The 26,169-nt window shown below is 38.6% G+C and overlaps 4 protein-coding genes across 6 annotated transcripts; all 4 read right to left on the bottom strand.

Moving 5' to 3' along the window:
- Positions 1-559: 559 nt before the first annotated feature.
- On the bottom strand, positions 560-7,433 carry LOC113751620 (uridine kinase-like protein 1, chloroplastic). The gene is made up of 14 exons (XM_027295687.1): positions 6,902-7,433; positions 6,523-6,614; positions 5,714-5,783; positions 5,492-5,610; positions 4,570-4,666; positions 3,967-4,046; positions 3,494-3,688; positions 2,591-2,674; positions 2,443-2,503; positions 1,965-2,025; positions 1,535-1,628; positions 1,349-1,421; positions 1,083-1,165; positions 560-976 (listed from the first exon to the last, which is right to left on the bottom strand). Exons 1-14 carry the CDS (start codon positions 7,083-7,085, stop codon positions 830-832), a joined length of 1,440 nt encoding a protein of 479 aa, XP_027151488.1. The 5' UTR covers positions 7,086-7,433; the 3' UTR covers positions 560-829.
- A 1,092-nt stretch (positions 7,434-8,525) lies between these two features.
- LOC113751621 (mavicyanin) lies at positions 8,526-9,610 on the bottom strand. Its single transcript, XM_027295689.1, has 2 exons — positions 9,327-9,610; positions 8,526-9,207 (listed from the first exon to the last, which is right to left on the bottom strand). Exons 1-2 carry the CDS (start codon positions 9,490-9,492, stop codon positions 8,849-8,851), a joined length of 525 nt encoding a protein of 174 aa, XP_027151490.1. The 5' UTR covers positions 9,493-9,610; the 3' UTR covers positions 8,526-8,848.
- A 691-nt stretch (positions 9,611-10,301) lies between these two features.
- Positions 10,302-14,930, bottom strand: LOC113753647 (triacylglycerol lipase 2). 3 transcript variants are annotated; one of them, XM_027297854.1, is made up of 10 exons: positions 14,662-14,929; positions 14,402-14,512; positions 12,339-12,479; positions 11,875-11,985; positions 11,519-11,662; positions 11,370-11,410; positions 11,151-11,230; positions 10,922-11,017; positions 10,439-10,781; positions 10,304-10,404 (listed from the first exon to the last, which is right to left on the bottom strand). In XM_027297854.1, the coding sequence occupies exons 1-9, from the start codon at positions 14,857-14,859 to the stop codon at positions 10,453-10,455; spliced, it is 1,251 nt and encodes a 416-aa protein (XP_027153655.1). In that variant the 5' UTR covers positions 14,860-14,929; the 3' UTR covers positions 10,304-10,404; positions 10,439-10,452. The 3 variants fall into 3 exon arrangements, with proteins under 3 accessions (XP_027153654.1, XP_027153655.1, XP_027153657.1); XM_027297853.1 differs by having other exon boundaries at positions 10,302-10,781; XM_027297856.1 differs by lacking the exon at positions 10,304-10,404 and having other exon boundaries at positions 10,662-10,815; positions 14,662-14,930.
- Positions 14,931-16,688: 1,758 nt separating this feature from the next.
- Positions 16,689-22,060, bottom strand: LOC113754085 (uncharacterized protein At3g27210). Its single transcript, XM_027298416.1, has 3 exons — positions 21,178-22,060; positions 18,094-18,174; positions 16,689-17,389 (listed from the first exon to the last, which is right to left on the bottom strand). Exons 1-3 carry the CDS (start codon positions 21,365-21,367, stop codon positions 16,956-16,958), a joined length of 705 nt encoding a protein of 234 aa, XP_027154217.1. The 5' UTR covers positions 21,368-22,060; the 3' UTR covers positions 16,689-16,955.
- Between the last annotated feature and the right edge of the window lie 4,109 nt (positions 22,061-26,169).

The following is a 26,169-nucleotide window of genomic DNA, read 5'->3' as shown; positions in this document are numbered from 1 at the left end:
GTTTGGTCAAACATTATTGACCAAAGAATGGGTCGTGTGGGACGGGAATTCCAGTTTAAAGGGTTTAACAAGAATTTGTTCACTTTCAAGAGTTAAATTGATACTTTGATCTACTTTGAAGTGCTACTTCAAAATTCACCCTATAACAAATGTTTATAGTAAAAACATAGTTTATATTATAAAAAATAATAAGGCACAAGATAACCAAAAGACATATCAAAAAAATGATAAGAATAACAATTATATTGGCCTATAGCACGATCCATACGTTATAATACACACTACGTCACATTTGATATGGCATTTAGCTTACAAAGTTCTTGCAAAGTCATCAACCAGAAGGCAAGATTCTATTACGGTAAATAGGTACGCCAGCGACAGATTCTTGACACCCGCAGGCAGCTGTCTGCTCCACCAACGGCACTACCTGCTCACACGTATGCCGTAGAGTAGGATAGAGTTACGGCCCTGCTCTTCCAATCTAATCTAGGTAGGAAAGCAGAAACTGGTTTTGTGGAAAGCAACAATTGTCAAGAGTTTGTCAAGAGCATGAATCGTCTGGACCGAAAATCGAAAGAAATTTTACAGTTCAATGGACGCACGTTTGACATTTGGCATTTCTAGTTTAGATGTAAAGGTGGTTTCTTGCCATACGGATACTAATCACAATCTAAGCTTCACCTGAAGAATTTCTCCACAACATTCAAGTAAACGCATTTGATTTCAAAAAATACATAACAAGTAGCCCAAAGGGACACTCATTTCTAGTTGAGAAGCAGGTATGCCTAGCAAAAGCTTACAATAATACTTGCACTATTAAATTTAATCATCAGTCATCTGTTCCAAAGTACCGATCGCCAAACTCTCCCATACCAGGTATGACACGAAATTCTTCATTAAGTGCCACATCAATCTCTGATGTGACAATCTTCAGGGATGGGAAACGTTTACTAACACAATGTATTCCCTCTGGCGCCTGTGTGGAAAACCAGAAAAGTTCATAAACAAAGCATATCATCATCTTCATTTGTGCCCAAGAATAAGAAACTTTCATCATTGAAACCATTAATGAAGCAACTTACAGAAATGAGGTTTAGGAAAATAATGTGAGATTCAGGAACTCCTTTTTGTATGAGGAGGTCGATTGCCTGATTAGCAGAGTTACCTTCAAGGAAAAATAAAGCTCAGCCAAAATCTAAAAGGTAAGCAAACTAATCCACATAAACAAGACAATTCTGTCTCCACAGAAAGCAACTCTTTCACAAGTTTATTTCAGCAAATTACTCTTACCATTGATGCTTTAATTTAATAAAAAAATTTTTAAAAAAAGCCTCTAAAGTATAGTTACCTGTAGCAAGAACTGGGTCCAGGAGCAGAACATGACGTTCAGAAATATCTTTTGGGAGTTTCTCATAAATAAGCTGATCAGACAAAAGAAATATCATGCATGTCATCAACAACATCGTAAATGCAACTATGAGTAAAGACCCACCAGCATTCAGCAACTAAAAGATTAAAAAAAAAAAAAAAAAACCTGCTTCCCGTTGTCACCATCACGATGGATCAGGATCTTCCCGATTTTAATTCCTTTGCAACAGGCACGCAATGCATTCTCCATACTTTCACCACTGCATATAATAATCACATAGTTGTGCAACAAAGAACATCAACATCGAATTTGTAGAGGAAATCAACATGATGCTAGGTAATATGCCACAATTCCATAAGACTGAACCAGCAACAGCATATTATGTGATCATCTTTGGTTCTAGTCTCCCAAACATTCCTAAAATGAAGATACAGAAAAGACTAGAGAATTTTGATGAATCCTCAACAATAACCCAAGTTGGCTTTTGGAAATGAAGGTGAAAGTAATCTGGAAGCACACAGAACTTAGCAGCACAAGCAAACTGCTTTGCATAAAGTCTAAATCAATCATCACTAATTCTTAATTTGACCCTCACCTTCGAACAATTGAAACTCCACACAGTTTCTTGCAAAAGTCAACACCAGTATATACCGAGCCTACAGTAAAAGATATTGACATCAGATTGATCGAAGGAAAATTAATACAACATTGCTGACCAAAAAAGACTATAGGCCTATGAATTGGACTTAAAAGCAGTTTTCTTTGCAGCTGGGGTGGAAAGGATTTGGCAATAAAACATGTAGCCTGATTATTCCCTAAAGCTCAATTCAACTAGCAATGTTATGCAAGCTTGAGGGAAGTTATCATGGATTCTTACAAAACATGTTCTCCTCATAAGGTTGGTTAAAGTGTAATGAAACTTCACAAATGGTCACTTTTGCAGCCTTGAAACCATCTCGTTACATGAATGCTTAATAGAAGACTAACTAAAAGAGGAAATTTTATATTAACAAGTGCAGACAGCAAAGCTAAGAGTATTCCTTCATACTGGTCTTATATTGTACTTAACGAACCTGTTGGCGTGACTACCTGCTTCTCGGTGAATGGTAAATGGCCGAGACCATGCTCAACAACCTAAAAGATCATTTACGGTAAAGGTCCAATCTTACAATTTGCTCGAACAGAAAAGAAAATTTGGGGTTCATAATGGCTGAGAATCACCAGTCGAATAAGCCGATCTGAATAAAAAACAAAGTCATGCTTGGATATATCTCGATCACGAATCAGTGTGTGCATTCCTCTAATCTGTAACAAAACCAAAATAAGGAGAATTCACTGATAGCAATAATCAACAAAAAGAAATGAAGTTTAGTGGTCGACTAACTTTTAATAGGCTAATATTAACACAAACCATAAGCCATGTTGCCTCATCATCCATATCAGGATAGTGAAGAATGTTCCAATATCTATAATCAACTAACAGAAATGAAGTTTAGCCTATGAATTTCTAAAAAGGATAATATCAACAGAAACCATGGGCCATGTCGTCTTATAATGAATAACACCAAAGCATGCCAATGAACTGAACTACTCTAATACCACAAATCAAAAACCAATATCTTCAAATCTTGTATTCATACTATGCAACGTGTTCCCAATCAGCTAATCTTCTCCAGTTTTTACAGTTTTTTAGTTTGTATAATCAATTCCAGTATTTGCAGCTCATAATCTGATTCTATTGTTTATGCCAATAACAAAGAGGCCAAAATTAATATGATTACTCCCTGATCAGTAATTGATGAAGAACGGGCTTCACAAATGCAGAGCCAAAACGACGAGAAGTCACACAGAATACATAGTATATGGTACCCAGATGCAAAGACCCACTAATTACTTCAAGGGTTTTTCCAAATGAAAGAACCCACCGAAGCTGTCTGGACCAGATCCAGTATTTGTGCAATTAAGAATTGAATAAAAGTGTGTAAGCTCACTAGAGTAGAGGTAGAGGTGAGTAAAAGGCACAACACGAAACACTTGTGATGTAGTTTACATATTCAGATGCTAGCTTGCTTTAACATGAAAGCAAGAAGATACCAATACCCAATATATATTTAAATAACTTGCCTGGAATGTTGACTGAATAACATACACGTTAGGGTAGATTTTGCAAAGGTCATGCTGGCCAAGCTTTGTTCGTATATGTTGGACAATCAAATCAACTGCAACATCATTTTCACCTCCCCGAGGTATGATAACATCAGCATACTTCTTAGATGGCAAAACAAAATCATCAAAAGCAGGCTTCACAAACTTGGCATACTGCAGAGTCAACAGATTTACAAGGTGGGTAATTTGTCATAAGTGGTTGAAACTATTCAGAAAGTAGATTTAAAATGAAGATAAAACAAAAAGGCTTTACAAAACACAGGATGAATTACAATAACCTCAAACTCCAAAAAATACAGTTCTATATTGGCCAGATCATCAAGTGAAAGAGAGCCTGGAACTTTGACAGTTTGACAACAAGGTTCCAAACTTCCTACTAAATTCAGGTTTCTACAAAAGGAATGATCTCAAGAAGGGAAGCCAAAGCTTGCCTGTTCAAGGACTGAGTTTATGTCCCTACCCCTCACAACTGTGTCACGCCTTATCCTACGAGCAAGCCTCACATCAGCATCTTGCATCAATCAGTTACGACAAATAAGAAAAAATGCACAAGACAAAGTGAAGAATAAATAGCAAAGTAAAGACGTTCACCATCAAAAAAAAAAAAAAGATGTTCATCATCAATAGGACATTTGTATACAAATTATAGAAAAGCCAATTGCCTGCCTCTCTTTTATTGGTTCCTCTTGCCTTCAGATCCAAGGAAAGGAGAAGAGGATGGAGGAGCTAAGGCGAAACTAATTAAGTCAATCTACAATTGAATGACAATTTAACTCTTATTTCAGCGTGGAGTGTCAGATATTAAACTGAACCATAGATGATTCCAGTCTAAATAGCAGTTGCGTATATTGGTTTTAAATTCTGAAAGAATATCTAGGCAAGGGAAGGCAAGCTGATAAGGCAGATGCAATAATAAGTTCGCAATAAATCATACATCACACACGATTATACAGAGAAGAAGCAAAAACTTCAAAATAAATGCTGGAAAATATTAATTGACCATTACAGCAACAACAGTTTGAAAGAATTAGAACCTGTGTCAACAAAAATCTTCATGTTCATCAAATTGCGGACACGTTGGTCATGAAAGACAAGAATTCCCTCCAGGATGATTACATCAGATGCATTTACCTAAAAAAGATTCATGCAAGCACATCAAGAAAATTTAGGAATTAGAATCCTAAAACAGCAAGAGCAGCACACATGCATTACTAATTGTCTCAGTTACCTCCTACACCCGTCACCAGAAAAAGTTCCAACTTAAATGCATTTAAAAAGATATCTATTTTGAAGCACATAAGTAGCTGAAATCAACATTACAATTTCTTGCCTTTTTCATCAATAGTTGATTGATAAATTTCAACCTTGTACCACCAAATTCAAAGCCCAAAGAAATAAGGCCATCATGTGCTAGAGAAAAGCGGACACCTCGAAAAAACAAGAAAAATAGGTGGACAAGATATGAATAAAATATGCATATGAACCCTGTTCATGTGCTAGAGAAAAGAAAATTGTGATTAGCTAGATGAGCTGCACTTATAGACATTCTTTTTATCAGTTAATTTCTTTCTGATACACTTCTAGTACTGGGATGAGTAAATGAATTTCAAATTGTTTCTAAAAAGATACAAAAAACTGTACCAACATCCTTAAATTCAATGGCTATGGTTAGGTTCAAATAGATCCTAGCATGAGTTTCTAACTTTTTTTTCTCTTCACAGAGAAATTGGAAATGCCAAAACTTTGTATTTATGGAAAATAATTCCTCCACCAATTCCTAATGCAAAAATTCCACAAATGGCTAGGAACGGAACATGAACAATTTAAAGCATCACATCAACGCAAACCACCACTGCAGGTGAGAAGATTTGGCCTTCAACATCTTCAAACATAAAGGGAATGAAAATGGAAAGGCGATTCAGATAAATCTTTATACTATTTATCACAAAAAAATACCTGCCGGAAGCTGTCTGAACATCTCTGGTGGGTTTTAAAATCATATATGGGAACTTGGACAGATTGCCCAGATTTGAGTTTTTCAATGCACTCGAGCAGCTGCTCTGTGTCAAAAGCATCTGCAACCAAAGCATCACAGAGTAAGCAAATCCCTAGAAACAATATGATTCTGGAAACCATTGCATGCAGTTGGAAAGAGGAAAGAAACACTCATATAATTACCTGGATGATCAAAATTATACTCATGGACACGTTTTAATTCTTCTGGTGTCAAGCCTCGGTAAAAAGAATCCTACAGTGTGATCAGAACACAGATGACTATTCATTTTTAGTATTAGAGAGATAAAAGCAGATCATATTAAGGGGAATGAGAAAACATCTAAAGTTTTAGAAAGTTATACTAAACCATTTATTTATTTCCATGACTGTACCGCCTAACAGGAATGGGTACCCATAACCAAGGGAACACAAAGCATAAATTGAAGAATTAAACCAGATGTACAATTGAACGAGGCACATCATTGCAATTAGAACATAAGAAGTGCAAATGTAAAGCAGATGTGCGAAAGAGGACGCCAATGTTCTCGAAGTAGAAGTTAAATCTCTCAGGGACGTCAACAACCATCCATGTTAAGTAATGCCTGTCGACCAATGAGGTGGTGTCTGACTTTTTCTGATCAGAGGAACTCAAATATAATGCAGAATCAAGGGATGCAGTGGTAGTCAACGGTCAAACCATAAGCATCAAGCACGCCAAATGGTGAAAACTCACGGATAATATGATCAAACTAAACGTCCATGACAAAAACAATTTAGAATTGCAACAGATTATTCAATGTGAGGGTTTCCTTTAAAACCCTGCCGGAGCCTTAAAAAGATAATTTTTTTTTGCAAGGACAAGGGAGAATTCAATAAACCAGGAACCAGCAACAAGGGGAACCGGAAGGCAAAATAGCATCAGCTGGAGAATATATAGGTTTGACTAGACACTTGATAGCGCATAATTGTTAGAAAAATTGCAAAAAGCGAACCTGATTGACTAGGACAACGCGATGATCGTGAAGTTGTTGGATGATCATGTCACACACCGTTGTCTTACCCGAAGCAGTACCTCCAGAAACCCCTAGAATTTGCAAAGAGGAAACAAAGAACATCCGTTCAAATTCCCCAAAAATCAAAATAGCAACAGTGATTAGGAGCCAGGAGGAGGAGTGAAACTGGAAACTGGAAACTGGAAACTGGAAAAAGCAAAAAAAAATAACGACAACGACAACATTGGGCACTAGTAAATTAAAAGAAAAAAAAAAATTGCTGGAGGACGGGAAGGAGACGGAGAGGAGAAATTGTGATATGAATGCCAGAAAATTATGAAGGAGAAAATAGAGAGAGAGAGGTGAAGTTGGTTGGTACCAATGACGAAGGGCTGTTTGGTGGGGTCGGCAGGAAGGGTAAAGGAGGAAGAAGGAGAGAGAGTGGGAGCGCGAGGAGAAGAAGATGGTGAGAGGAGTCCGTCCAGGCGCAGCCCTGAGAAGTGAGGCCCCGATGCCTTCTCCATCACGTAGTCAATCGCAATCTCCTTGTTCTCCTCCGGCATCCTTTTTTCTGTTTTTTTGTTATTTTAAATTTCTTTTAAATTACACTGCTGCTAAGTAGGAATTAATTCGCAGGAAGAAAGCGAATTTTCGCAGCACTAATATTGCACCAGCACCGTCAATCACTGACTGGTATTATTCCTGCTTCAGCATCAAATTCTACTATCAATTGTGAGAGGGATGGAGGGATGGATGATTATTAGTAGTATACTAAAATTTACCACTCCCACTAGTAGTAGTAGTAGTAGAGTAGTGTGTTAATTCACTTTTTGTCTGGTCCTCCTGATGCCCTCCGGCTTACATATCACGCCTCCTCTCTTCTATTTCAACTTCGGCCGGTAGTGGTCGACCAGTTAAACGGCGTTTCCCACTTTTTCAATTTTCAGGCGAAACAAAAGATTTAAATCCAGATTTATTTACAGGAAAAAATGGATTTGCGGTGCTGGGCCTCATTGTTTTCATTTTCTTCCCAAAGTCCCTAACAGCGGTCGGTCAAGCAGCCCACTTCCGGCCCAACTGCACCACAGAGTCCATATCACAATTTTAGCTTACAACTATCAACAGGAAAATCACGCCTCTTCCAGTTCAGTTGATTGGGCATTAGCGAGATACTTAATGATGGTGGATACATGTATGTGTAATGTTGAATTTAGTATCCGCGACAATGTTGAATGGGTAAGTACTAAATGTGATACATTTGATTGTGTGTCATATTAAGTAATAAATGAATAATTTATCACTTTTTTTGGTAAATTTTATTTAGAAAATTCAGTGCAACAAATTAATTCGTATGTTTTTTTTTATTATAAATACGTTTAAATATGTTAAAATCTGAACTCACTAAACTAATATGTTAAGATTTGAATTCGTTAAATTAAAGTCCTAAATTTGATTATCAAACAGAGCTTAACTCGCTCATTTATTCCAAGATAATACTAAAATAGCTTTCTAAACACTTAATGTGCATAACCTAAACCAATTAGATTCTAAGTTATTGGCTAACTGCAATCTAGAATGCATGAAAATAAATTATGAAATTGGAATCCATTTACATATGAACATAAAAGTTAATTTTAATGCAAAACGCTCAATAAAAGGGTCTTCTTATTTGGTCTATATTCATTAACTTTGTACTCGTGACAATGAAACGCAGTCTAGTTAGTAAAATGTTTCACCTATAATCAACAAAACACAAGTTCGAGAGTGGGTAAACGGAGGATCGTTGTTGATTTTCTTTAATAATAATAAAAAAAACGTTGTATTCACTTGAATCATGCTCTGAATAAAATCTTTTTCTTCTTGCTAGTTTTTTCCAAGCCATCTTTTCTAACTGTAAATTGATTGATTAATTTCCTGTATATAACCCCCATCCAAACATCAATAAAACAAGAAAAGAAAAGGAGAATAAGAAGAAAACCAAAAGCATGCCTAATTTTCAAAAGTTGGGCAACAGTTTTAGCATTTAATCTTGACAATCACTAGAAACAAAAACAAAAAAGAAGAAAAGAAAAATCCCGGAAACCAATCATGACGAAATCAGAAACAGATGTCGAGTACTTCATATATAGTCATAATATGGCCTCCAAGAAATCACTAAAACAATAAGTAAGCTCGCTGAGATATAAAATCTCCTTCCAAAAAAGAAAAGAGCTCGGGGTTGGAATGGACAAATGACAAATTAAGCGAGTAGAGTAGTCCTGCCAGGTAGGTGGAGTTGGCAATTTGTGGGTGCTTTCGTATCGGTTTGATTAATGACGTACGAAGTTTACATGCACAAAAGCAGATGGAATCCTAACAAAGAAGAAGCCAAAATGAAGGGTAGGAGATGTTGAAGTAGGGCAGAGGAAGGCGGAGAAGTTGAAGCGGTGGAGGACGACGTGGATGACGGTGTATTAGGGGATGCAGTTCCAGTCGCAGCAGCGACGGTGGTAATCTTGACCTTCATCCCCTGGCCGCAATGCCCTGCTGTTCCACAAGCGAAGTAGCGGGTACCAGCTTTGTCTAGCTTAACCACGTCATTACCCCCATTCTTGGAGTCCAATGCCGTGCTTATGTCACAGCTCTTATACGCACTTTCGCTGCCAAGCTCCACCACGCTGTGCAGCCCCGGAGTGTACTTGAATACTGTCTCATCATTCATCATACATGATCACAATTACAAAAAACCTATATACCTAGTGAAAGATTGATTGATTGAGGCCAAAATTGATTAGGTTTGTTAACGACGGAATCATGAATCTTACCTAGTTGATCCCCGACCTTAAATGTCTGACCCGATGCCCAGGAGCTGAAGTCCGTGGATTCATCCCACCCTTGGCTTCCCCCAACATCATGTTTCGTGGCTGAGGCTTGTTTTTCAACCAGGCTGAGAATTACCATCACCAACACGAATTTGCGCTCGTATCCCATTTTTTCTCAATCATCAACTCTGCTTCTTCACAAACTTCTTGGTCGAGATCACTACGCCAACTGACAAGAGACTCTCTGGACTATAGTCTTTACTCTCCTTTAATTGAGGTTCACGGGAGTGTATATATATAGTCTATCATGGCAGCTAATGGGGAGGGGATGGATAGGTAATTGGTCGGGAAGTTTCATTTCTTAAATCCCAAGAGTAGACAGCTCCACCAATCGTCCCTTGTCATACGACGGTTGGTACCCGAAATCCTTGTCCGATGCTACGGGCTTGATGGCTTATCAAAATGGCCACCAAACATGAAGCATGCATGTGGAAATGTAGGAGCAATAGATTGATTGAGAACGAAGCATTCAATTAAGCCGGTTGGATTGCCTGCTAAGCAAATAATACGCGTGGGGTCCTCTTAACAAATTAATGGAATCTTGAAGTTATCTCTAAGCAATCTTTGTGATCATTTCTAGTTGTGAGTATTCAATATACGGCGTATTTGTTTGCTCTAATCGCTACCAAAGCAATCATAAAGCTTAAACTCAACCACTAAACAATACTACTACCAATTAACAACTCCCTCTATTAAACGACTCGACGATTGTTAATTAACTTAATCATATGAAATCAAGTCAAATTGATGGATTTTCGAGACTCCGTGCTTGCAAAACTCATATATTGACTTGCCTTCGCTCGTGAGAATTCATACAAGTAGTATCAAAACTGGCTTAGCTTAATTAGGTTGTAATGCTCAGACCGGCCAAGTTAATCAAATGCAAAGTGCGCTAATTAAGCCGAGTGTCTTCCAATTAAGTTATTTTATTACGCAGCAATTCACTCTTGAAACGACTTAGAATCTTCCAATTAATGGTACGCACATTCTGCAAGAAAACCGAGCAAATTAAGAGTCTTTTTACGACAAAAAAAAAAAAAAAAAGAAAAGACCTCACGATGAAGGACCACTAATTCAGCTGGTTTGATCTGAAAAATTCCACAATTTGGTTATACACTACGTCCTTCGCAGTCACCCCCATTATGAAGTCGGCATGAGCGTAGTCCTTGATGTACTGGACATGCAACTTTTCTACATCATGGAACTTGAGACTGTCCAGCAGAGTCTCCACATCTTTAACATCAGATAGAGCATCTTGGCCTCCGTAGCTGAGGAAGATTGGAAGGTCATTCGGAATATTGGCCAAATTATAGGATGGAGGCTTTGATTCGCCATAATGCGCCACGTTGAAGTAAGCATTCCCATAATCGTACTTAGTGAGCTTTCCATCTCGGACAGCTGAAACATCCAGATTTTAGCGTGTGCTGTGCTGCTGTTCATATTGCGAATCCAAACCAACCAACCAGCCAAGAAAAGGAGCTAAGCAATATTTAAGAACAGGTACGTAGTTAATTTGTTGTACCGTCAATTCAACTTACTCTGAGCCAAATGCACTAGATTTTTCGTCGAAGTAGATTGAGGCTCATTCTTCAAGAAAAGCTCAACAGTTGAAGCATTGAGACAGCAATTTTTCCCTTGATTTAGCAACCGAAAAAAAAAACAAAGTAGTAAACACTGATCGAAGTTCACTGCACTATATATGCGTGATATGTCTTTGGATTTCTGATAATTTGGTTCCAACTCAGATAATAATAATATGTCCATTACCTGTTAAGGCGGTTAGCAAATCGTAACAGTCGACCCCCGGTTGAGCACACAGAGCCTTTAGAAGACTTGCTACAGCATCCCTATATATAAACAAGAATAACGGTGATCCAGAATCTTGACGCTTTTATGTCCTCCAAACTGATTAGAAAACCAAGGAACTGCTGGTGTTATAACCAAATTATAAACAAGGCGCATTTGCCATTTGGTAAGTATACTTGCCCTTTCGGGTTGAATTCTGAAAGACCGAATAAAGTGGTGATCTGTTGACATTAGAAAACACAAATCATTAGATGCTATTATGGTAAGTACTGAAATGGGCCTCTATTAAGCATGCATGTAATTAATTTGATGTCAAAATCTCTGCTTACTTCGCCTACGAAGGCTTTGGCAGCTACGACACCGAGCGCAGTGGTCATGTGGCTCAAGAAAGCAATCGGGCTCAACAAGGCCGCGGATTTTACCTTGTCTATTTGCTTCCTTTCGGAAAATGTTGCCAAAGCCATCAATGTTCCCTAGGAAACCAAACGAAATAACACCGACGACGCTCAGGATTATGTTTCGAGTACAGTAGTGTATTTCCCAGTTTCACTTGAAGAAGAACCAATAGCAATGCACAAATCATTGATGCTTTCTTTCCCTTGAGATCAGTACTCATGTATTCCATATTCATCCGCGTCAACAGATTAAAATGAAGGACAACTTTTTTTGTTGGTTAAACTCTTACCATGGAATGGCCTACGTAGTGGATTTTTTGACCAGTTTGCTGAAACACAAAATCCAGAAGAGCTGGTAAGTCATGCATCACCAGGTCATCCCATGTCCAATTCCAAAATTCCTGTTAAAAAATATGAAGGTGAAATTAGTCTCATATGGCACTAAAAGCATATATATACATGAACCTCTCTGTCAGGTGTCACCGTAAGAAAATAAGGGTTCCTGACGATCAACAAGAGACCACATGATCCCACAATCAACCAATGGATCGTCTGTTTTAAGCCTATCGGGTACAAACAAAGATAACTAGAAACAACCATGAAGAAAAAAATAAAAAACAGAGAGAGAGAGAGAGGGGGGGGAGATCCGAGAAAAGGTAAAAGCCAAGTCAATACATAAGATAGCATAGAACTGAATATAGGGGAAATAAAACCGGCAAAAAAAAAAAAGAATATAGGGGAAATAAAAGTTTACCGGTTTGCTAGGATCAAGTGTGACATGTCGTCTGCTGTATCGGGTTCCTCTGATGTTGGCAATCCAGACATCGAATCCCCTATCAGCCAAGATCATAGCTAAAGATTGTTGAGGAGAGTTCAGCAACCAAGTCATTCCATCCTGCGTACACATCGTTCGTAGCATTTTCGATCCATTCTTTATTGCCCATGGTGTGTTTAAATATCTTACTAGTACTACTGGCTGTCGCTATACCAAGAAAATATACCAAGTAATTCCAACCAAAAAGAAAAAACCGAAAAGACCAACTAGTACGCAACTCCAAATAACTTTATGGATTCACGGGCACAACTTCGTACTTTTTGTACGTTTTGCTTTTTCTTTTGGTCGTAAAGAGACAACTTTGTACTTATCCTCTTGCACAAAAGTACATGTTGCACAGGAAAGCCTTTTCGAGGAAGTAGCGCCGATCGTTTTTCGGCTTTCTTGTGAACTAGCTTTACCGGGCACTTGTGACAAAGAACCGAATCTGTCTGTATTCTTTACTAGAATCCATGGCGGCTTGTGAACGCAATAGTCCAGACAAATCAAGGCCCTAATACCTAATGACGCGATAATGTGCATTCTCCATGCGCATTGCCAAGAGATTAGTGGCACCAATCACGTTACTTTTGCCTATTCAAGGGTCCTAACACCCAAGTGAGAGGTTCTGGTGTGTGGGAGATCCATGTTCCTGGGTACTTTCATCAGGGTATAGCTGCCTGAGATGTACCAAAACTTTACCAAGTGTTACGTATAGAGACGATGATGTAGTCCTGTTTTTTATGTTGGATTCTAGGACAGCTGCACCTCAAACTTTGGCATTGTTCAAGTTAATTGGCAAAATTTGGTCATGAATTTTACAGAATTATCACAATTAGCAATAGTTACTATGTGATAAATTATAAATTTTATTTTTTTTCACTATTAAAAAGTCTACAATCCAGATACAAAAAACAAAAACGAATGATAATTTAAAATTAAAATTTATAATCAGTTGAAAGAGCCAACTAAGAACCAATCCTTTGTTATTAAAATGATCTATATATAATCCGTGTCATAGATTAGAACTATGCTTTTAATTAGTATCGATGTTTTAAAACTTGGATCGAATTCAATCAGCTTGACGGTTTCTGTCCGAATCAATGCAAATGTCCAAAATTCATAAAAAATATATATATTAGATTTAATACTTAACAATTTAATAATTTAATAAATTTAAACTTTAAACTTCATATTTCATATTCCAATTTTTAAAATTCAGTTTTACCAAACGTGGGCTCTTCTTTCCGCTCACTCACTTGCCGGTCCAAATTTTAAAACATTGATACAATTCCACGAGGATGGGTCTCAATTGGGTCAAGCCCCATTTGGTCGTGCTTCCGGTACAAATGCAACTTTCGATTCAACACAAGTCATTCAGTACGGCTTTTGACTGAGGAGAGACTGACACGAGGGGTCTAGAATAGATGACTGGGTTCTTTCTAGACGCATCCATCACGCCTAATCTCAACTTAATAGAGTATGTTTTTGCATTACTGTAGATGAAAGTGCACAGCATTATGCTCACTCTTTGATCATTTTCTTAATGAAGCAAAATGTAGGGACAATCAGGGAAGTGTACTACATTGTTGGGAGTCTTGGAAACTAGAAAAGAAGGAATTCCCTGTTTCAGGCTGCGGTCCCAAGTATGGAAGCACCGCTTAACGAGAGGCGGGTGGGAACAAGCTGAGAAATTGATGTATCCTTTTTTTTTTTTGACTAAATGGAAGGGAAATCTCAGAGTGGCCCATTCTTCATTATACCGTCAAATTCTTCCTGTCGATTCCACGCTTTACAATTATATAAACCACCCGCCACCCCGGAGAAAGTGGGAGAAAGTGGGAAACTTGAGCGATGAGTCGGTGACCCATTACATAAAGATCTTACAGGTCATATAAATAAATTAACATATATATGTTTTAAGTTTCCATAAACCTGGGGAGTAAATGTAATTGGTCATGATATGTAACACTACCATGCGATATTGCGAAGCGAGTTCTTACCACCAGAACCCCATGTTGCAGCAAGACCGGCGGCCTGCTGCTCCCGCCACCTCCCGCCAGACCTTCCGGAATCCTTTGCGCGCTTAATATATAGCCATCATCAGTTCTCACCTGAGACACGAAGTTCATTAGTTGGTCCAGTTTTAATTAAGTATAAGTACTTTGGGGGGTTTTTTTAGTCATATTATTTCAGGTTGCGAGTAAATTAGACGATTCCTAATTTACAACTCTCTGCGTGTATGGCGAGTAAGAGAGCTCACATTAAACTCTTGACACCTGTAACCGTGTATCGTCACCGCACTCGCGCAGATGCCAGCTTGCGCTGCACCAATGGCGACTTCGGTTTCTGCAAGGCGGAAAGGACCACCCCGACTGGAGGCTACTACTTCATTGCCGCTGTTTAATATCGGGCAGAGTAATGCGAAGAAGCTCCAAATAACTAAACTCAAGGAGCCCATTTCTTGCTTTGGCACAACCAAGTGTTTCTGAGCTCGGAGGTGTATGTATGTCTGGGACGTTCGGACTGGAGGTATATATATAGAGATGGGAAAGAGAGTGTGAACAAGAAAGTGAACCAAAATGGGAAAACGAATTGGAATTTTTCATGGGTCAATTTAACTGACTAAAGAGATCGAGGATCCTTTTCATGCTCTTCCACTGAGAAGGGAATGGGTAGTGGGCCCACTTGGAATTCTTGCTTATCTCAAAATTGTAAATATCCATATATATAGATACGGAATTGTTCTTTCTTTGATATTAGTAGTATGTGTAAACTGTAAAACGGTCAGGAATTGGAAAGGAAAGGAAGTAGTTACGTTGGAGGGTTTGTGAATAAAGATTGTCTGGGAGCACTATTTCCATCAGACAAATAGAATCGGAAAATTTCTGTGTTTTTTCCTTGCAAGGAACACTTGGCTTTCCACTGATATGTTTAGATCAGATCATCTCTCCACACGTAAAGGCAATCAACCACCTCCTTCTATCGCATCTACGTGAAATCTGTTACCGTGTTTCTGGGGATTTTAGCGTTGCAAGAAAAGTTGTCAACAGAAAGAGGTAAACTATAAAGAATAGAAAGATGATCAAACTGTTTCTAAACAAGAAGTAAAATCCAATGATCCTATGCATGTGTCTGTCACCTTCGGAACCCCTGATCAAGAATGGAAGAAGAATCATGACTGATACCTGAAACTTCCTAATGCACTAATTTATTCCGTTCCTGCTTAGTTCCAATCTAAAAGGGCAAGCTGTTATTGGCGACTTCTTCCAGAATAAAGAATCTGCAACCGCGTGGGATTTTGATTCACGATGAAATGCCACCAGGATTGAAAGTTCCAAGGGCTGCCTGCCTCTACATGTCTGAGCTGCAGATTGCCGACATAATGCGCCATTGACAAAATAGTCATCTTTCAGCCACCGCACAGTCAGTCTATGCTGTAGAGGCCTCGTCCTGGCCTGGGCCTATACACGTGGCAGTCCAGGGAGCCTGAGTTGGGCTTAGACCTCGAGCCCGTGGGAACCGTCCCGCGGCCCTCCGCTGCTAGGGCTCCGAGGAGCTCCAGGGAACGATCCCGTAAAGGGCGGGGAGGATTTCCCTCAGTGCGGAATTGAGATTATTCTGGGCAGGTCCCGAAACGTACGGAGGTCGGACTCCCAAGCAGGTATAAATGGTAACGTACACCGACTGCATAAGATACGCTGACTACTCGCCAATTATTCCCGACTGTTTTATTTTCCGTGAATCTCACTCACCGGAAAACTAACTTGATCGTCGGAGTGCCCTCGGGGACGACCTCGGGGCTCCCCTGTTAGATCACTCTCCTGTTCGCTTTGCAGGCTTGGGACACGCTCTTCTCATCAGCACTCCGAACTCATCAGGTCAGCTCGGTCAGGGAAGCTCAGCGCTTCTTCAGATGCTATTGATTGTTTCGCAAAAACAAAATTTAGAAGATATAGAAAAACAAATGACCACAGAAAAAATTAAAAAAGAAAAAGAAAGTTTGAGGTGCTCCAAGGATAAAAATTTCCGAGACAGCTCTTTGCTAGAACACTTCTGCGTGCACTTCGCTTGATCCCAATATATATTCCAGCCACCAAAATAAAGATGTTATCGTAACATGTGCAATATAAAGCACCATCCCTTCGTTTGAAAACATCATGAATCAAAACCATCCTTTCAGGCAATTCCAATTAAAAACGAAAAGATAATTACCAGCATTTCTCGATTTGTGCATGTCATCATCTTTGCACAAAGTGTTGCTAATCGTTCCAATTTTATCCGATGTCCTGAACTAACAAAATAGCGTTTAAGCATTATGGTATTAGATATACAACTGCACTTTTGCTTTGCTACCAAAGGATTATTTACTGTAAGATACAAGCTGTATACATGCACCTCAATCCAAAATTCTCGTTCAGATATTTACTGAATACCCGTGCCCGTGTGGTTGAGTGACCTGAATTCCTGATCTCAGTGTGTTACTGGACCTTAGTTTAAAAAAAGAAAAAATCGGTTTTCAATATACATAGCGCAAAATTCAACATGGCTCATTTATCACCCAAGACTACGAGCAGGGCTAGTCCTCTTCTTCCTTTCACTTAAGCTACGCAACCTCGGAAGGCAACATTCAGCTGACTTCCTCAGTTTCTCCCTGGGAAGCCTGACATCCCCAGTTGGAGATCTTTCACTACTGCCGGTAGAGTTAGCTCCAGAGACATGAGGCATATCATTTCCTGGTTTTTGAGGGGCTTCAAGAACAGAAGTCTTTGAATCTGACTGTCGAGCAGCCCCATTGTACTTGCCAGCTGCACTTTGATTTTCATCTTGGTCACCTCCCGTGTCTTTAAAGAGTTCAGATAGTTTTTTTTTCTTATCTGATGTGGACTGCACAGGTGTCGAGTTCTCAGCAAAAGGGTGTCTATTGGATCGCGGGTTTCCCCCAGAGAAGCTGTAATGGACAGGAGTAGTTCCACGAGATGGTGTAAAATCTGTCATCAAGTAGAAAGAGGCATCAAAATGGGACAAACAAAGCACAAAACCAAAATTTGAATAACCATAACTTATGCTAAGGCCTTGTGCAGAACCTAAAACATCAAGAAGCAACTAGAACCTAAGTTCCAGCCCAGACAAGTATTTTTCTAAGGCAGCCCAGACAAGTATCTTAGGCAATAAATATGCATCCCATCATCAAGAATGCTACAAGTATCCAAACCAAATCAACATACAATTCGAGCCAGTTAGCCTTTGCTCCGCCAAAATATTTGAATGCAACCTTGGTGCACTAGCTCAACACGTTAAATATCCTTCAAATGCAAGCAAAGCAGGGCTGCACAGCAAGACCGCTCACCCCCAGTCTGCAAGTTGCAGAAACCTTGCTGAGTTCTCTCATGCACGTATGTTAAACAGACAAGGACATAGCAGAAACCACTCTAAAAGGTACCTAGGTTTTGACAAGTGGGGGGCCTTCAGTAGAGTTACTGTAGTCTGTTTCTAATTCTCCCACCAATTAGTCAAATTTAAGGCACATGGTCTGAGAGAACAAAGTCAATCCCATATAGCAGGATGAAGAATTTCCAGTTTTCAAATGCCCAAGTCCCATTCCCCATGGAGGGATAGACACGTAAGAAGCAAGAGAAAGACAGGCAGAAGGGAGGAGGGGGGAAAAAAGCATACGGTACAGAATCTATCATACCACCATTTACACTGAAAAAGTCATCTTCACAATCAGACTCCAACCAAGCATGGGAATCAAAGAAGGTCTCTTCTTTGCTACCTGCAGATCCAAAGAACATTTCAGCAACATTACAGATTAGGCATTCGGGATGGTATCAAAGTAAATGAGTAACCATGTAAAAAAGATGAATATGTTAGATTTGTAAAGATGGTTTGTGCATTTAAGAATAAAAGTCTAAAATCTGTCAAGTTACTAGTGGTAAAACACCTCAATTACCCCGGACTTAAGGTTTCCGCCTTTTTTTTATTCCTGTCAAATCAACCAACTGTAACCTTCTTGCACGACCCCCATATATCAAGAAACTAGGATTTTAAAGAGTAATAAAAGCCAAATATGGAAGGCTGGCCTAAAATTATTTACAAGGAGATGAAAAGGCTACAAAAATGCATGCATGCTGGAGGGTAGGCAATACACGTTATATGGAATCAAAAATACTGATTGGTCAATGCTTCAGACTATTTGATTTATCTAATCACCAGATCATCTGCTTTTCTAATCAAGAGGATTACTTCAAATGCTAAAAGGAACAAACCACTATGTAGTTTAGAGGTTCAACAAGCAGTTTACCTCCAAATACAAGAACTTTAGATATCTAATCAGCAGGTTTCCTCCGTCAAAGGTATAGAAGCAGATTTTAATGATGTAACAAAACAAAGCAATACCAAAAAAATTGCCTTGCAAGGAGTTGAGTTTTTGGCATCCGATAATTTGGAAGAGTTTCATTTACCAATCAAGGGGAAAATCCAAGGAATATTCATTTTGTTCTACTTGTAACCTGTGTATCCTGCAAACACCAAGCAAATGAAAGTCCCATCCCTTCAACAGACAGACAAAGAACATCTATTGAACTGTTTTAACCAATCAATAAGCATTGCTGGATTTCGTCTTCCTCCTCTTTCTTTTATGTTGTTTGCTCGTTTCTTGTCCTCATTTTTTTTTTCATTCTTCTTTTTTTTTTGTGTGTTTTTCCTCCTAGGGAAGGCTGCATCGCATGGTAGAGTGTTTTTTTTATTACTATTAGATTTCCAGGATTCTCTGTTTCTAGAAAAAGTAAAATGTTCACAAGATCGCACTTGTTTTCCTGGAAGACGAAGAGGGTACAAGGCAATGGGACCTTGTTCAACTTCTTCTATTACCTCCAAGGACGGAACCAAAGAAGGCAGTCCTTGAAAATCATGTATTTTCCCCTTAAAATTTGACAATTTCAAAGATAACCTTTATGAATTAACCCCTCCCACCCCAAAAAAAATCACACACACAAACACAAAAAAACTTTTAAAATCTTCTATCTTAGACTCCAAAGATATCACATGAATAAAAGTTTCTGGTTCCATCCTTGCTACTCTTTTATTAAGCTTGAAAATGGAAAAGCCTCCCAGAACGATCTCTATTGTTGCCATCTTATCACTATGGCCCAACATTTACTAGCCTTCCAAACAGAGCATGAGAACGTGATCCTCCTATCCTAGGCTATTAACATCCATCCATCCAATCAGCAGCACATAGCAAACAATCAATTACTGGCCCACAATCAACATTATTGCAAGAAGAGGTTAAACTTGTAATCAGCCGTCCATCCCAAGAAAAGATTGGCGGTTTAAGTTGTGGGACAACCCCTATGACGCATGTTCAAGAAGTGTGATGCCAGAAATAGGAGATGCTTTTGTCTTTCAGAGAGTAACGATTATTACTCACGTTGACCATCTCTAGAATCCATAAACCCAAACTGCACACATCCATGACCCCAATGGTGGTGGTGCCTCATCCACCTTTCTTCAAGGTTAAGGGTAGAGGGTAGTAGTAATGGTGACCGAGCGGAGAATTTAATATAATAACAAAAGGCTGGGATCAGAAACTTATAGAATTTCCGTAGATAAAAATATGCATGTTTCTCTACCTACCACCCGCAAGCTCTCAAAATATTGTAGCTAGACGTCACATAGATATAATTACATCTTATTTTGAGCAGCTAATACTACCGTACTGCCATAGTGTCAATTATTAAAAGTTCATCATCATTACCCTTCACAAGAGTATTAGACCAACCAAAATTTAGTTAAATGTAATCTTCATTGCAAATTTTAAGCACAATTTAGTTTTAAAAAACATTTTTAACATAGAAAAAATGAATTTTTACGATAGACGTGTTTATTTGTTTCAAACTCTCCATTATTACTACAATTCTCATGCTACTGGAGTTTCACCCCCCCCCCCCCCCAACCAAAAACTCTAGGGTCCTGAATCCGTCATTGGATCCCACCAACCAAGGACACAATTTTCTGATATAAAGTAGTAGTAATACAGAATAGTCTAGAGTCTTACTCTGAGGCAATTAGGGACGCGGCTTGGTTGTCAACGTTCGGTAATTCAGGGGCAAAAATTGTGATGATTTGAAATAAAATAATTTGTTTCACAAATTCCAATCATTCTTTATTTTTTCAATCATCTTTTTATCTCACACGTCACATCATAAAAAATACTATAGTAATTATCTCAAATAAATCATCCAAATAAACTCCAGTCCAAACAAAAACCTTAACAGTGAAATCAAAATCATTAACAACAGTTTTTTTTTTAAAATTTCTTTTGAAATGTCATAAGTTAGCGGAAGTTGCTTTCAAAGTTGCGGACTTTTATTTGTGTTTTTGAGATGAGTAATCACCTCAACGAATTCCTGCCATTAGACATACGAGACTAGTAAAGGCAGTTCAAGTGTTTTATTTATTTATTATTTTAATAATTTCCCGAAACCGTTACAGAAATGCATCGATTAAGCCCACGGGCCGAACCTACTCTTGGACAAGCCGCCCGCTCCCAGTAAACTCTTCAAAAGGTTAAACAAGAACAAAAAATGAAATAGACAGGTCAAAAATATTATTTGAAAAAAAAAATGATACTCGAGTGCAGCAGAAAAAGAGAAAGAAAAGGCCACATGCAGACAAAAAAAAAAAAGGGAAAAGGAAGAGCCCCCAAAAGAAGAAAAAAAAGGTGATATGTTTTTATTGCAGGAATAAGAAAAAAGAGAAAGGATAGTAGTAGTACCAAAGTCACGAGAAGCGGTAACAAGGGGGCGAGGCGGCGACGACAGGGGCTTCAGAAGATGATCGGCTAGCATAGGCTTGTGTTTGACTGGCGGGGAGGGAGTGACAAGCTTGTCCGTTTTGGACCCGAATCCCAGACGCAGCTTCAAAGCTGAATCCGAGTGTTTGTGCACAGAAACGCAGGAACCCATTTGTATATGTATATATATTTTTAAGAAACAAACAGACAAAAAAAAATAGGAGGTGGAGGAGGAGAAGAAGAAGAGGAAGGCTTCCCTTTTGTTCCCTTCACTTGATGATCACCATTTTACCAAACCCTGAAAGAATTTCTGATGAGAAAATTGATGACGGGAACATACTGAAGTGAAGTAGAAGAGAGGAAGCGTGTGAAGGAGTAAGGATGGAGATGCAGGAAGTAGGCAATCGGCGGGGACCCCGGGCCCTGTCTTCAGAGTTTAACCCCAAAAAAGGAAAAAAAAAAAATTTCACCCCCTCAGTGCTCCCCTCCCCCCGGCGAAGGAATGAATAAGCCGCAAAGAAAACAAAGGGAAGGAAAAGGATTGGAGGTTTTGGAAGCCAAGTTAGTTATCGTACTACAACCGGTATGCTACTGTAAGGAGGTGGTGGGACCTATCACAAACAAAAAGTAGGAATAATAACTTTTTTTTTTTCAGTATTGTGATTATAAAAGATATGTAGTGGTTGTTGGGCGGAGGATTTTTGTTTTGTGATGGCATGGGGGATTTATCTCTCCGGTCTCTTTTGCCTCTGACCCCATTTCTGACCGTTTTAGTGTTTTACCCGCGAGCACCCCACCGGAATTAATTCCCTGAGAAAAGTACTAATAGGGGGAAAATGCGGATGGAGGAGTAGAGCTGGAGCAGTCGATTTTAATTAATTAATTGATTTGAGTAGTTAAATAGTCCGTGTGGAAGTAGAATAGGAGGGGACATTTCACTCCAATCTCAGTCCCCCAAGTGCTGCGCGTGCGCGTTGGGACTTGGCAGGGGATCATGACGTCACGTTCTCGGGGTGGGGCCTGGGGAGTACTTGTATTTGTTTGGTTGACTGAATTGAAGATGTGGGTGATTTTTCTTTCTGATCTTATCTCATTCAACTTAGGGCCAACATAAACTTGGGTCACCAGGGCCCGTGGGATGCAGAAATTACATGTCAATTTGTTTCGTTACCAAATTGTACTGTACACCTTGGCCGACTGGAATTGGGCTCCACTCAACAACTGTGTCAAACACCAACATTTACTCTACTTTTACTCCGGATCAAAGAATCAATTCTAACATCCAAACTTGAAATTTTGTCGGTCAATAGATGCATGGGCACCCGTCTGAACTGATGATATTTTACCGAACTTTCCTTGACCTTTATAGGTCCTCCATCCCCCTAATAGGAATACGTGTGGTATAAAATCTACCGTGTCAGCAAAAAGAAAAATTCTCTACTCCTACTCTAACTTATACTTAGGAGAGGGGAGGCCCGACAGAATTAATTGGGGAATCGATGGAAACTAAATCACCATCAAATCAAATGAATACACTACATATCTGTATAAATTTAGAAGAATCCACATATAGTGGCATAATGGTGGAATGTAAGATTTGAATCCTGACCTCCCATCCCACCAAAACTTAAAGGCTTGAATTTTGTTATTTATTTCTAAATAAAACAAAATTTCAACACTTCTGAGTGGATTAGAGGATTTCAATAAGCAAATATAACGTAGGGGTACCAAAATATTTGCATTAATAAAATATAGCTGTAACAGTTTCATTAACTTCCATTCATTTTAAGGATACGTCCCAAATTGTCTGCACACGGTACCATTACAGCGTTGAAATTTTGCTACTTATAATTTAGGGGGAAAAGTGTCAACAGTCTGCAAAGATGAGTACTTATTTGAAGAAATCAAACTGAATTCACGCTGTATCCTAGGTCCCAAGTCCTAACCCGGCGTTGGTTAGAATTCTAGCTCCGACAAAATCTCGAAACTTAATCCGTACCACCATGTTTTGCTACAGTATATTGGATTATACTCGAGGTTAATGTTGATGCAGTAAAAAAAAAATTTAAAGTAACAATTATATAATCTATTTTATCCTAAATTACAGGAGATGAGGAGTCTAAAGAAGCTTGTGTATTAGATACTAGCAGGTATCCAGACTTGGCTAAATCAAACGGGTGCTATGACATCACCCTTGAATTTTGTTTGCTGTAAGTGGACTTTGAACCCCTATCTACAATCTAATGAGGGACTTAAGTCCCTTTTTTGGTAGCCACTAAACCAAGCTCTGTGGTTACCCGGATCTTACCTTTACGCTCATTGGAAAATGAACACTAAATTTTGATCTTCAAATGTAGCATAGACAATCTGATGGTAACATTTAATTACTCCAAAAATCCCAAGAATTGCAAATTGATGAGATCTAATTCCAAAGGTCGAGGCAGTAAAACTTAAACGTGATACATTTAAGCGTTGCTAACTGTGAATTTAGCCTATCCATATGGTAATATATTGATTCCACCAGTTGTACAGTTTTATGTTGCCAAGTTGTAATATTTATTTGATCTGGGGGTGGAATGGATTGAGTTTAACTGTGTGATTATTTTTAAGTGAGTATACATTGGATAATTCTAGTCAATTTATTACCCACCAATTGAATGAACTTAATTGAATCACCCATGAATCCGTTGAAAATTTATTGCATTTGCACATCTAAACTCGCTTATGAATGGACTGAGTTTGGACACATCGATATACTTAAATTGTGATCAACGCACACACACGTATAATTGGGGATGGATCCATGTGATTCTCGAGTTTCACGCTTGATGCCTGCGGTCCGCGCAACTCTCATGCTGTCTCGTGGTTGAATGATCCGCGTTCAGTCTGAGCCTAGGAACACGATTTTTGCTCTAAAATCTGAACTGGAACATTTCTTCAATCTTCCACCGCCTTTCATCTTGCTGAACAGGCAAAGCAAAAAGAATCCCACTCAACTATTGTGTGCGCTTTGAATTAACGTCGAGTCGAGACTCATTACGCTTGGATTGGGTGGGGGGGCGGCCAGAAATGACAGGGCTGATTGTCAAGAAATTAGGTGCCAGAGTTGGGAGGAATTATCTTTGATTGGGGAGTCCCACAATTTCACTTTCGTTACGCAAGACAAATTAGGAAGTCGTGGTTCATACATGGGAAATGGCTGAATCTGTGGGCTTGAGAGACAGGCAGTGCTAGGCACTAACAATTGAACGAATATGAATGATGTATTGTAGAAACTTTTAGAAGTTCTTACGGGCTAGTTGATTGACACTTGTTTGGTAAAGACGATTCCCTGATGTTTTAGTATCCGGTCCCTAATGTTTGATGCTTATCATATTTTAGTTCCTAAAGTTAAAGATAAAAATAAATCTGGTCATTAATGATTCTAGTTTGAAGCAAATTGAAAACAACTGTCAGCTTTTCCCAATTACAAACGGAATCTAGTCACGTGCCCATCAAATTAATTTTGTAAAAAAAAAAAAAAAAGAAGCTAACTTTAAATGACCAAAATAACTCACGTCATGGCATGTGAGTAGCTAATTAATCAAGAAAATAAAAAAAATTAATTTTGTTAAACTATATGTAAAGACCAAGTGTCGGGTTTTTTTTTTGTTGCCTGGAACGGGTATAAAGTTGGGTACTCCAATTGGTTTCAATTTTATATAGTTTAACAAATTTTGTTTTACAGGTCAATTAGTTACTCACGTGTTGGCACATGAGTTATTAGTCTTTAATTTTCGTTGTTTAAAGTTAACCATTAGTTTTTTTTTTTTTTTTGTTTGTTTGAATAGGTAATTGAAGTTATTAAAATGAAAAATTAGAAGGGGAACCGAACCTGACGTGCACTGAGGAATAATAAAAGAAACTCTTGACAACTAGGCATTAGAAACTGTAGATGCTACGAGTCTCAGTCTTACAACGACAAGTGCTTCTTTCTTCATGGATTTTTGCACCGCAGGGAATTCATCTGGAGAAGCATCTCTCCTTGCAAAGATAGAGAATCTGAAATTGTGCAGTCCGAAATTAGTTTGACAGGAATGTTTGAAGCTGCAAACCGACGACAGATTTGTTGATAAATCTCATGCGAATCCTCGGCATTATCTGATCTATCGCCCGAATATGCACGGCGTACATTTCCTTGAGAAGTTTTACAAACGACGACGCGTTCAGCATCTGCCAACTTCGCAATCCTCCCAAAAATTTTTAGTAAATTGTTTATGAACTTGATCTGGTCAAAGTCCCTTGAGTTGATCGAGATGATAGCATAGATGTCATGTCTTTTTACTAATTTAGGTTCGAACCTCTTCTGAAATATCTGTCCGTTCACACAGAACTTCTCTAATGTATATTACCCCTCCATGTGATTGGTAAATTATTGCACCAGATGAGGTTTATCCAGTGCATTCTGTTGGATAACACTGCGAATTCTCTTATATTAAAAAAAAAAAAAAGCTGGTAGACAAAGTTTGAGTTCGTTGAGAAGACAAAATTGGATAAACAATATTCTGACGACCGGTTGAGCTGACCCCGAGGGGCTACTATCACGTACTTGCGACGCATGATTGCATGTGACTAAATTATTTCAGTAATTAAGAAAAAAATTCTAATCATCCTAAATTTATTTTAAAATTAAATATATTAGAGACCAAACTTGTTCTTGCTGAAACTTTTTTAAGATTAAAATTGCACATATGCTAAGCATTGAATGTCAACTCTAAGAACTAATAAAACTTTATAGATACTAAATGTTAGGGATTAAAACTGTACTTTCTCTTTTTAAAATACAGCTTCCATCTTTTAAGTTAGTAATTTTTTATTTTATTTTATGGACTGCCAACCAAATGCCAAATGTATACTACCGTACAAAATTGTATTCCGTCTTTTGATTGAGCATCTTAATCATGCAACGACGCTTTTTGGATGACATGGCCGTAA

The sequence above is a fragment of the Coffea eugenioides genome, chromosome 11 (assembly GCF_003713205.1).
Source record: "Coffea eugenioides isolate CCC68of chromosome 11, Ceug_1.0, whole genome shotgun sequence".
NCBI lineage: Eukaryota > Viridiplantae > Streptophyta > Magnoliopsida > Gentianales > Rubiaceae > Coffea > Coffea eugenioides.
Note: the sequence above shows the minus strand (reverse complement) of the source record. Positions and strands in the feature narration are given on the sequence as shown.